Source organism: Hemitrygon akajei, chromosome 14 (genome assembly GCF_048418815.1).
Source record: "Hemitrygon akajei chromosome 14, sHemAka1.3, whole genome shotgun sequence".
Taxonomy (NCBI): domain Eukaryota; kingdom Metazoa; phylum Chordata; class Chondrichthyes; order Myliobatiformes; family Dasyatidae; genus Hemitrygon; species Hemitrygon akajei.
In genome coordinates this window covers 24,130,150-24,142,774 of record NC_133137.1, presented here as the reverse complement: position 1 = coordinate 24,142,774, position 12,625 = coordinate 24,130,150, and the positions used below count along the sequence as shown (strand labels likewise).

Sequence of the window (12,625 nt, the reverse complement as noted above, 5' to 3'; positions counted from 1 at the left end):
TGTTTATTTATCTAACAGGTTTTCCCCCAAGCCATCGGACTACCAACCTACTGCCCTCTGCTGTGCCTGTTGTCTTGTTTATTATTTATTGTACTGCCTGCACTGTTCTGTGTACTTTATGCAGTCCTGGGTAGGTTTGTAGTCTAGTGTAGTTTTTGTGTTGGTTTACGTAGTTCAGTCTAGTTTTTGTACTGTTTCATGTAGCACCATGGTCCTGAAAAACATTGTCTCGCTTTTACTGTGTACTGTACCAGCAGTTATGGTCGAAATGACAATAAAAAGTGACTTGACATGAAAAACTTGACATTTTGTGTTGAGCCACATTAAGAGCTAGCCAGCATCATTATGTGTCGTGTCGTATGACATGGGCGATCACTGTCCATGAACATAATTGTTCTTGGCAAATTTTCCTACGGAAGTGGTTTTTATTGCCTTCTTGTGGGCAGTGTCTTTGCAAGACAGGTGACACTGGTCTTTATCAATACTCTTCAGAGATTGTCTGGCTGGCGTCAGTGGGTCACATAACCAGGACTTGTGATATGCACTAGCTGCTCATACGGTCATCCACCACCTGTTCCCATGGCTTCATGCAAACCTGATCGGAGGGCTAAGCAGGTGCTACACCTTGTCCAAGGGTGATCTGCGGGCTACCAGAGGGAAGGAGTGCTTTATCTCCACCCTAAGTGTAAGTAGTGATGGTATTGAGGCAAGGTCAAGGAAATGGCAGAGAAAAGCAAAGATTTGTCAATAAAGGAAGGTTTTAGAAGTGAGAATTATGGCACTTATATCAAAGGCAGGCTCAATTCCTGAAGCAGGTGGCCCAGAAAATGAATTTGGGCATGAGGTTACTCAGAAATTGGGTGCTAGGCTTAGGCTTGAAAAGAAGGAGGGGAAAAAAAAAAATCAGTAAATGATGCGTAGACATGAAGAAGAAACTGACCAACAAAAGCTAGGTAAGCACAAAGAAATCCACAGACAAGAGAGACAGGAAAACCACAATTAAAGTGATTTTGTGGCGGCACACTCCTGTATTTTAGTGGATAAGACATTGCGGGCAATGTGGGCATGTAAAATTACCTCGGTTGCTCTGTTATTTGCATGAAATCATGTTTCACTTGTCAGTCCAGTTTTCTTTATCATTCTTTTTCATTATTCAAAGGGTGTTGAGCACCCCAATCAAGGAAAGAAATTCACCGCCAGAGGCTTTCCACGTCATTGCTACCTGCCTGATAACGAGAAAGGCCGCAAGGTAAGTGGAACGTCTTGTCATCTTTGTGCCAACATTACCAAAAACTCTAATTGTCCCAATAAATTTTAAAGCTTTAGAAACAACCAGTACTTTATATATTTATTAAGATGATTGAACTAAGTTCTTGCTTGCCTGTGGATTCCGAGAGTTTTGGTATCACAGGACACAATGCAGAAAGGCATTAGGTCCACATCTCTGCCATTCTAAAAATTAACTAATTGGCCAAATCCCACCTTTAAGCACTGAACCCACAGCTTTTCAAGTACACACCAAGGCTCCCAACAGCCAGTTCTCTTTGGAGTAGAGTTTAGGAACGTTAGGACTGTATATTAGATAAGGTTGTGTTAATCAAGGCAATGTGGATAGGGCAAACTATACTCGCTCTTGAAACTTCCTGGTCAAAGAATTTTAAAGAGAAAAGATTGCTTCCAGAAATCAGTGCACTGATAGCAGGTGGTATATAAATCATTCACACTGTTGTCATGTGAACTAAGTCAACGAGAGGCATAGCTAGTAAATATGAAGTAGTCTCTTTAGTTGACAAAATGAGACACAGCTGGCATCATATTAAGACCCTTTTGGAGGAAGAGGCCTGATCATCCCAACATTACATGACACTTTGTGCTAAAGATCAAAGGACAATTCTGTATTTATAAAGCATCTACACTGCATCCCTTTGGATTACATGTAATTTTCACACCTCAGTCGCACCCACACTGCAGACACCCAAATTAATTTAAATTAGTATTGTCTGGTCTTCCAATTAATTTTGGTTCATAGCTTAGGAACCCATTGTCCAAAAGTGCATTTTAAATTTAATCTACAGTCCATATACAGATCTGAAGATTGGTGGCTGAAGTTAAATATTTTGTTGTGCACCCAAAGTCCAGAATATGCTCTGCTACACATTTATGACTTGGATCAGAAACCCTGGTTGATGAGATTTCTCTTGTCATAGCTTGGTATAATCGAGCTCAGTAAGTTATACAAGGACTGAATTGAGTTTGTAAACCTCTTGTCATCTTCTGACTGTAGCTTGGTATTTTGTCATCCATCTTTGCAAAATTTAAAGAACAACTAAACATCAAGTGAGGGCAGGTGGCAGTGACGTGGAGGGGGGGAAAAGAGGGCAATATTTAATGTAACTAATGAAAACTCGTTTGCATAAGACTCCCACAGCTCGTCCATTCAGTAGAGGCTCAGGACCCAGTCTCGCAAGTTTCCATTCACACTTCAGACACGGTGCACAAGAGACTGCAGTGGAAGGAACCTAGTGAAACTGGATCAGGCCAGAGGTTTTCAACCTGGGAGATGTATTCAGATAGCCTGGGGTCAAGTAAGAAAAGTCATGCATACAAGACCATGGATATTTACCAAGGCAGAAAGATGGGACTATGGATTGGGGAAGAAACACTGTGTAGTTCAGGGCAAATGAATAAACATATCAGTAGGAAGGAAAAAAGTATCAGGCACATAACCATGAGTGATGCCAGTAGATTAGACATGGTAGTGGATCAGGGAAGAATAATAATTGTCATTTAAAGGGTTAAATGTATGATATGTGTTGATCAGAGTACGTAAGTAGCTGATAAATCTAGTGGTTCTATAAAAAGAACTTAGGAATCTCTGTTCCAGTCTTTCTCATGACTGAAATTTTTTTTTTGTGAAGAATTTGAAAAGTCCCAATCCAAATATCTTTTCACTGTTGAATATTTAATTGTCCATTTCTAGATTTTGAAGCTCTTGATTGTGGCTTGGGATCGCAGGCTGATATTCACCATTGGAACGTCCAATACCACTGGCGAGACAGATACAGTAGTGTGGAACGAAATTCATCACAAAACAGAGTTTGGATCAAATTTAACCGGACATGGCTACCCAGATCCCAACTATTTGGAAAACGTGCTGGCAGAGTTGTCTGCCCAAGGGGTCATGGAGGACAGCATAAAGGACTGAGGAGGAGATGAGAAGCAGCAGCGAATAAGGATGTTGACAATGAAGACTACACCCTGTAAAGTACATTACTAGGGTTCAAATATGCTTTGCTTTACTGCCTTGGCCACTACTTTGTTAACTCCAGTTCGGGCTAGTTAAAAGCAGACTGCATTGGCCTGATTCAGTTTATTGGTGGCAAGTTACAGTGACATACTGTGCCAGTCTGCAACTGTTATTCCTCATGGAAAGACCCACTCAATATAAATAATTAGAGGCAGGTAAATGAAGAAAAAAAAATGAGAGAGAGAGAGAGAAAGGGCTGTCGAGTTGACAGTTGCTTGCACTGGTCATTCCTTAAAATAAGAGCGAAGATGTTTCCCATTTGGTTGAGTTGTATACAGTGCACCTCCTGCTGTGTTGCAGCTAATGGTGCACATAGAGGCAAAAATACTAAGCACGCCTGGTTAGTTGTAGGAGCGCTGGCATCAGATGCTTTCTAGAGGTCACAACCCGTAAAACATGCAGCAGCATCTTCATGAATAAAGTGTCCACATCTCTCAGGGATGTTAGTCTTTTTGCTTGGATGTGTCACTGTAAATGGTGTACAGTAGACAGAACGAAGAGGAAAGGAGCTTTGCATGTGAAAACTGTTTGGCTTTTAAAAAAAAGTGCCCATATTAACTTTCTTTATCACAAGGACAGCAACACCATGGAGCATTTTAAAAAGTTTTGACGAAGGTAGTTTAAATTTAAAAACACTGCTTATTAAAGTGTTTATTCAGAAATAACTAAGGGCTTGTTCTGTGTTAAAGGTCTGTCTCGTTACTCCATTAGTCCAGCTGAGTATTAGTGTCCTGGTGACCCATGCTGCATGTCAGTGACAATGAATACATGCATCCTCAGACGAGGCTCTTTATTTAAAGTTAACTTTTCTATCTATAGATGTTGCTATACTTCATAGCGAAATATGTCAGTGTCTTAACCGAACCATTTATGTCTGTGTTCAAGACTCTCTCTAATCGATTTATGAGTTTGGTAGTGAATGCATCTGAAGCCAAGAAGTAGTTAAATTTCTTTTGATTTTTCCCCCCCCCGCAAAGTGGATGTTTCTGTTTTTAATTTCATAAAATGACTCCCACATTCTAAATGAAACTCAGTATACTTAGCTGTCAGATGAAGTGAGAGGATTACTTCACTAAGGGAAATCCTGGGATGCAGGACCTTATTAAGTAAAGAAGAGGATTTCAAAGACACAGCAATTATACTTCCAGCCCAGAGACAGAAACTGGATTATAATCCTGCCAAAAACAGTCACTGGCTCAGTAAATGAATGTCTACTGACATTTGCTTTGGACTGTTCTGTCAATGGGAAACTACACAGGATGGAATGTTGCAAAGCTATGAACAGTTTGCAAAGTGTTGGTAGCTGTAGAAATATTCAACATTATCCTGACAATTGCTCTCAAATCCATTATGTTCATAGTCATTACTGGCAAAAGTAATGTTCAACAAATGCTGTTTCTGCAAATTATGTTCTGGTTGCTGAGTTGTATGATGTTCAACTTACAAGATTTATTGCCAAAAAAATCCAAAGAGGAAATAAATATTGAGGGAAAAGGAGGAGGAGGAAGATAGTGACAGTTCCCTTAAGTTTTGTTGCAGCTGTGAAAAGGTGTGATGCAAAGATGTACTCAGCAGTCTAAGTGTTTGAAAGACATGGGGTATGACGGCAATCTTTCCTGATTTATAGGACAAACTGGGAAAAGCAGCAAATTGAAATTGTTATTTTGTTTTAAAATAAACATTCACCCAAAACTGGGGAAAGCTTGATTCAGATGTGAAACCTATCTCAACAAAACATGCAAAGCTAAATTTTAAGAATTTTTAAAAAGAAATATAAAGGGCTGTTCATGTATTTTATCATTGGGGAAAACTGATACAACACAAGTATAGGTAAACATGGGGCAATGCAGGAATAGGCAAAAAAAGATGGAAACCAAGCTGCCTCATATCAGCAGTTTGTCTAATAGAGAATGCTATCCTGATCATTTGTTCTGTTGGCTCTTGCAGTCAAAATCCATGAGTGAACCTAAGAACTGCTGTAGAAAAGCACCAGAAGAGCAGCAAATGTACCATATTTGATATTACAGAATGTATCTTAAATTTTAAATGCATTAGCTGCAGAGCCTACTCTAAATTTGCCAACGTTGTTGATCTGGCAGTATAGGAGTCAGCAGCACCCATACAGCTACTGGCAAAATAGTGTAGAAGATTCTGAAACAAATCCATTTTTATATAGAAATAAACATTAACAAAGCATGTGTAAATAGTGTATTGATGTGATGTGTTTCAAACAGTGTAGGGAACGGTATCTTATAATGGGCAAGGCAAGTACAATTTGTATAATTGTGCAGATCCTCATGCTATTGGAAAATGCAAGGTACAGTAATTTCATTAACTCTCATTTGGAAAGCTGAATATAATCATAGCTATTTTAGGAACTTATGTCTGAAGTTTTAATGCAGGTGACAGAATATTAATTTTACAACTGTATTTGCAAAACAAACTAAACTTGATTCTAACCATCAAAGGGCTTATTACCAAAATGGCAGTATCACTTCTACAGAGCTGATGAACTAGCTACAGATTTAAAACCTGCTTTCCATATCTGTAAGGTGCAGGTGAGAATTTAGTTTTAAAAAAAAAGGAACGTGTTCTTTTTAAGGGTCAGATTAGTGAAATTAGCCATGGTAATGCATAGGAGAAAAATCCAAAATAATCACCATTCTTGATAATATACAGGTCCACTACAGTCAGCAATGGATTCAAATTAAAAATTGGTATTAAGCAATTAATTGGATTTCATTTTGTATTAACGATAACTTAGCTGCAGTTACCAACAGCAGTGATAGATTTTACAGCCCATCTTCCTACACCTAATGTACAGGGGAGGAAAAAAGAGATCCTGCAATGTTGACCATTTTGCAAATAAAAATTTAAAAAATGAAATGTATTTAAGAAAGTAGTATGACATACACAAGATTATTAACATGTTGGGGTATTAAAGACAAGCTTTGATGATAGTTTGATTCATACTTTGTAATATACAAATTTATTTGTTCTCATCAGGATATGCTAAGATAGAATTCAAAGCTCAAATTACAGCCCACTTCAATATTGCACTTGAATTATTAAATTCCCTCACCTAGGAGAGCAGTTTGTATAGTCTGCTGTTCTAAAATGGCAATTAAGGAGTGGGGGGAAAAAAAGCTTATTTAAGCTCATTTTATGAATAAATGCCCCATAGCTTGGCTTTCCTAATTACACAGCCTACCTAATTACATAATGTCCTCAGAAACCCACAGGTCCACTGACTGAGACTTTTGCCCAAGACATATTTCAGACACAATTTGCCAAAGATAACACTGCTTTGAAAATAGGCAGAAGGGTGCGATAAGTAACAAGGATAAATATCTTTCAAATCATTGTTAGGATGCAGCTAATAGAGATACTGAAATACAATTCAAAATACGGACAATGTGATTAATGACACCCACAGAGGTGGTATTAACCCATGTCATCTCAAAGGATGGGGCGCAACAATGATTTTACATGCTGTTAATTACTTAAGTGAATGAAATCAGGCAGGGTATAAAACTAGAGTTCTACCTGACATTTGCATTTTTCCTCTGGCCAAGATAAGATTGCAATTGCTCCCTACAACACGTGGTCTCAGAGAGTATCTATGATGGTCAAGAATGGTTTTGATAACCTTCTCAATAACAGAATCATTTTAACCTCATATTTTAGGAGTGTTCTAAAAGTTTGGAAGTTAGAGGAAGCCACAACAGAAAATGGTATTGAAAAGTTGTGCGTTTCAAAGTAGCTTCATGTAGCTTTTATTAAAGTGAAGGACAAGTGTGCATTGATACAAACTTAGTTTTGCTATTGGAGTACACGTTGGTAATAACTCCAGATTGTTAGATGGGACTTATACTCTGAAGAATCACTTCAGATGTTAGACCTGCTGTACAGCTCCCACCACTGCTGTTTTCTTGCTAGGAAACAAGAAAAACAGGCAACCTGATGTGATGCCATTGCAGTAAAGCACCAATATTGTTAGGTAAGGCTGCTTACGCGCGTTTACTCCGTGTTACTACTGTAAATGGCAATGGGAGTTCCAGGGTGTTCCCATAACAAAGCAGATATTTCTTTCAAATCAGTTTGGCACAACCTCCTAAGGAGGGAACTTCACTTCGCAAAATGCAGACGAGACTTCCTGCTTTGAGACCAGTTGTTGTCAGAGCTAGTTGTGTGGCATGGCCAGTTTTTCCCCCATTAGCAGCACAACAAAGCTACTGAATGTGAGTATTGCAATGTGCTATAAAAAAAAATGAAATGCACTAAGCAAGCACCTCCATTCAGCCCAAACATACAGAATTGTGTGCTGCAGATTCACTGAATCACAAATTCTACAACAGTCCCTGTAACAGATCTAGATAGAACAATGTCACAAGTTTTAACATACTCTTAATTTTTTGCTGGAAAATTACAATTTCTAGCCATTTTGTGAACAATTAAATTAACTATCACACTTTAGAAGAAGCCATTATGGAATTGTGTATATCCCAAAGTAGCAATGACTCGATTGGGCCTGACCATTTGTCCTGGGTTCCAAATGTAATATTCAGTATGAATTGCCATAAATAAAACCATATTAATTAAGTGGTATAAATCAACAAGTTTGCACCTAATACCTCAAAACAGAGTAATGGGGACACCGAGAATTGTTTTATGAGATGATTTAATAATTTTACTGGATTTAAAATCTCTTTTAACATTAAACTCGGCCAATTAACAGTAGGGGTCTATGACCCCAAATCTGGTTAACATAGAACCACAGAACATATCAGCTGTGTCATGTTGAAAAGGGATGAGGTCTGTAAATACTTGTGTCCTTTTCCAGTTTTAAGGAGAGATTGCCTTGGGGGAAATGTGATGTGTTATATTTCATGCGGTTTGGTTCTCTGGAGAGTGTCAATGTGGATTCTGATACTGCAGAATGCGAGAGTAATCACAAGAACAGTCATCCATAACTAGGTCTTGTGTTGTTATTTACTCACCAGCATATCCTGAATTTATGTAACAAACTCATGTAATATGTATAAACAATTGGATTTGCCTGTAACTGTTAGTACTAAATAATGAATAAACTTTATTTGGAGGATAGCTTTTTACTTTTGCCAGTGCTTTTATTTACAGAAGCTTCAACCTACATTTCACTACTGTATAAATTTATATTCTATAATTAATCTCAGTGGTTCGCTAGGATTTCCTGGATGATGAATCATTCCACAACAGTGGTCGAACAACTTAATTCATTTTCTATTTCCCAAGGCCAAAATATTGATGCCATGAAGTAATGTACAAAGCCAATTGTTTTACAGGACTTGCCTGACCTAGTTGTATAAGATTTCTACAGCTTTCACTTCAAGATGACTGGCTACTTTTTGATTCAAAGGGGTTGGAATTTGATTTAGGCAGATACTGAAACCAAAATGCAGAGGTGCAAGTATGACTTTTTAATGATGCCATTTGTATCCAGATGTAAAACTGAATGATAACCAGGTTGGAGACTGTTCATTACAGACAATCCCCAGGGTTAGGACAATCACAGAAACATTAGACGTGTGAAGAGCAGCTACCAGCTGGCTTACTGAGCAAGTGAATGAATGACCCTGGTCCCCAATCCTTAACTCTGCTCAACCCAGCCCAGTTGTGTGACTCAATGGGGAGAGAAGGCCAGGTCCTCATTCCCATCCTGCAGAAGGTGCTTGCAACCCTGCAGCAACCAGCAAAGCCACTCACATCCATCGTAGTAGTCTCTCAAACATAACCTGAGGAGGACCTGTTCATCTGCACATCTTCCGACTACGGAAAAAGTATCAAATTACTACTGTGGAAATGTACTTGTAGTAACAAAATGGCACTTTTGTCTGTAACAAAATGGAACCTGTGTTGTACCAGAGTCCTTTGCTAATAGTGTTCATGCAACATTATACCAATGGAACCCGAGTCCTTGACAAACTGCAGGCCAGCAGATGAGTTACTGGAAGAATGCCAAGTACACTGATTAAGCAGATGAAAAGAACGCACCCTGTCCTTGAATTGAGGTGCGGTAGCCATACTTGTGTATAAAGGTGTGACTATGCTGTATGTTTTTTTTAAAAGCTATCACCGGCTCTTGTATGGTGCTAATCTTCCCTTGCTGCAAGTAAAATAAAGACAAATATGATTGATCCACTGAGTTAACTGTTGTTTGTTATAAGATGTAGCAAAACATTGCTCAACACTACCAGATAATTTGAAATCAAAAGTGCATTGTTTTAATTCAGACACATATAGAGATGGACTAATAGAAAGAGTGCATTCAAAAGGATTGATAAAGTAAATGAGATACAAATTAATGTGCATTGTTCTTCAACAGGAACTACCACCAGAGTTATATTTCTTTTTTTATTAAATTGAATTTTTTATGCATTTCTACAACATTACAACAAAAAAAAACCAAGACCAAAATAAGAGATTAATACAGTGCAAGATAACCACACAATGATAATATGGTTCAAAATAATGATTAAAAAAGCACCCAAATTAAAGTCATATAAAGTTCCCACCCCCCGCAAGAAAAACTCCAGACCAACCACAGCATAATGTAGGAAATACAAATCAGAACATTCAAACCCCCAAAACTGTACATGAAAATAAGAGCAAAAGATAATGATGCCTACTACCAAGAAAAAAAAGCTGAAAGTAAGGGACTGAAAAAAAGTCTAAGGAAGAGTTCTGAAAATATTCAGGAAAAGGTCCCCACACCTTATGAAACTTTATGTCCGAATTAAGAAGTGAGTAGTGACTTTTTTCAAGGTCTAAACAGGACATAATATCATTAAGCCATTGAGCATGCATAAGTGGGGCAACATCTGTCCACCTAAAAAAATAAATAATTTTAAAAAGGGAGTTATACATTTCTCCAGCGATGGACACATTTAAACATTCACAATCAACTGCAGGCCTGTTGGAGTCCACCTGAAAGACTTTGGAACAGAATGGGATAGGGACTCACCACTGACTTCAAAGAGGGGCATTGGCAGAGTTTCAATAGGGTTAGTTCTCCTTGATCTTTCATCTAACATTAACAAGGTTCTGTAGTGATGGGGGACAAACATAAAGATGATGGAGCAGCCAATACAATTGAAGCAAATTTATGGACAAAAAAACATTTAATTATAGGAATAACATTTTGAGTAACATTCTATCATCTGAAATAGTAAAAGCATACAACACAGAAACAGTCCCTTCAGCCCACCATCTAGTACCTATGTATACTCATACCAGCACTTTGTAGGCAGCCTACAATGCCTTATCTCATGCAGATGCTTCTTAAGTGCTGGAAGTGTACCTGCCTCCAACTACTGCCCTCTGGTTCTTGGCATATTGCCATTGAGGCAGCTTTCTTCCTACTTATGTCTATCAAATCTTATGTATCTGTCTCCCCCCACCAACCCACACACACCATTTCTGTTCCAAGGTAAAATAATTCCTTGCTCTTACAATCTGTAGCCTGACGAATGAAGTCATGCATTCTGAATGCCTTCTTCCCGTGCTACTACCTTCAGTGATCCTTTGGCATGGACTTGCTAATGCCTTTTGCTCCTTCAATACTCCATTCAAAGTTCAATGTAAAATTTATGACCAGAGTATATAAATGTCACCACATACAACCCTCAGGTTCTTATTTCCTACAGGCATACTCAACAAATCTAAAGACTAGTAACTAAACAGGATCAATGAGAGAGCAAAAGCATAGAAGACAACAAACTGTTGGAATGCAACTATAAATAAATAGCAATACATAACTAATGCATGGAATAACAAGATAAAGAATCCTTAAAGTGAAATCATTGGTTGTGGGAACATCTGAATAGAAGAACATTATTATCCCTCTTTTGTTCAGGAGCCTGATGGTTGAGGGGTAGTAACTGCTCCTGAACCTGGTTGTGCAAGTCTCGAGGTACTTGTATCTCTACCTGAAGTCAGAAGCAAGAAAAGAGCATGGCCAGGGTGGTGAGGATCTTTGATGATAGATTCACAATAAATGCCCTAGTCATATTTGACCCACTCCCCCAAAAACAAAAATCACGCTTATCAGGATCTACCGTGCCCTACACAACTTATCAACTAACTGCTGTCACCCTGTAGCCCGAGAGTTCTCCAGGGGTTCCCAACCTGGAGTCCACAGACCCTTCAGTTAATGGTTGGGGTCCTTGGCATAAAAAAAGATTGGGACCTTCTGCTCTTCAAAATCAATATCACCAATTTTCACATTCACATCTAGGTCATTGACTTATTGAACAAACAGCAAAGATCCTAGCACTAAGCCCTGTGGTACACCACTGATCACAAAAGCTACCCAATTTTGGACGCAGTTTGAATTAGGGCAGGCATATTTAGTTACAGCAGAAAGAAACATCTGAGATGAAACTCACTAAAATGATGGCATCCTCAATTCACATTTAAAACTTTTATAGGGTCAAAGAAGTTGTTAAATAGCAATAATAATTTAGTAATCCACTAAAACTCAATGTGCTTATTCATGAGGACTTCTCCAACATTTTTAAAAGCAAAATAACCTGATTTGATTATGAGCATCATGTTAAGTCAAAGATACATCATTTAATGTCTACAAAATAAGCAACAATGCAGCCTCCAATGAACACTTCCAGACTTCCACTGAAGTTCTACATAGTAAAGAGGCAAGCATTCTCAGCTTTCCTGTCATTGCCACCTGGAATTCCATGCCAAATATCTACAGACACATTTAAAAATACAGAAAGATGAAGTGAAAGTAAATTGCTACTGAAAATAACAAGTAAACTTTCAGGTGATTGATGCACATAATTTTTGCAAGCATCTAATACTTCTCCATCTTGCTACCTCTTTTCCTTCTTAAGATACTCATATTTCCCATTTCTTATGTTTTTGTTCTTATTTGCACCTTGTGGCATATTGGGCAGCCTTTTTGCCGTATCCATAGCATTTGGCTGTTTGTCCACGAGGCCAAATTGCTAGCTCAATGCTCAACCCAGCACGGATGGAATGCAAGGAGCTGCTGGATTTGAACTTGGGACCATTTGCCTCAAAGTCCAGTGCTGATACCATTATGCCACTGGCCAGCTGATAGCTTATGTAGCTGGCTATTCATTTTTGTTTTGTAATACACATATGAATCACCCTGAGATGATTTACCATGCAAAATGGCATAATGCAAATACAGATAGTTGTTTTTACTCACCCTTCTGCTGGTTAACAAGCTGGTCAGAGTTTTCATGAGCACAACAAGCACACGATGCTCGATAGAAATAGGTTGATAGTTAATTA

The 12,625-nt window shown here is 38.4% G+C and overlaps 1 protein-coding gene across 3 annotated transcripts in view; it reads left to right on the top strand.

Annotated features, from left to right (window-relative positions):
- Positions 1–8,413, top strand: part of LOC140738423 (E3 ubiquitin-protein ligase DTX1-like) — a 283,212-nt gene extending 274,799 nt beyond the window's left edge. For all 3 annotated transcript variants that reach the window (XM_073065694.1, XM_073065693.1, XM_073065692.1), the window contains exons 8-9: positions 1,160–1,249; positions 2,981–8,413. In XM_073065694.1, coding sequence (XP_072921795.1) covers positions 1,160–1,249; positions 2,981–3,205 — 315 coding nt within the window. In that variant the 3' untranslated portion in view covers positions 3,206–8,413. The remainder of the gene's footprint in view (positions 1–1,159; positions 1,250–2,980) is intronic.
- Positions 8,414–12,625: the final 4,212 nt, after the last annotated feature.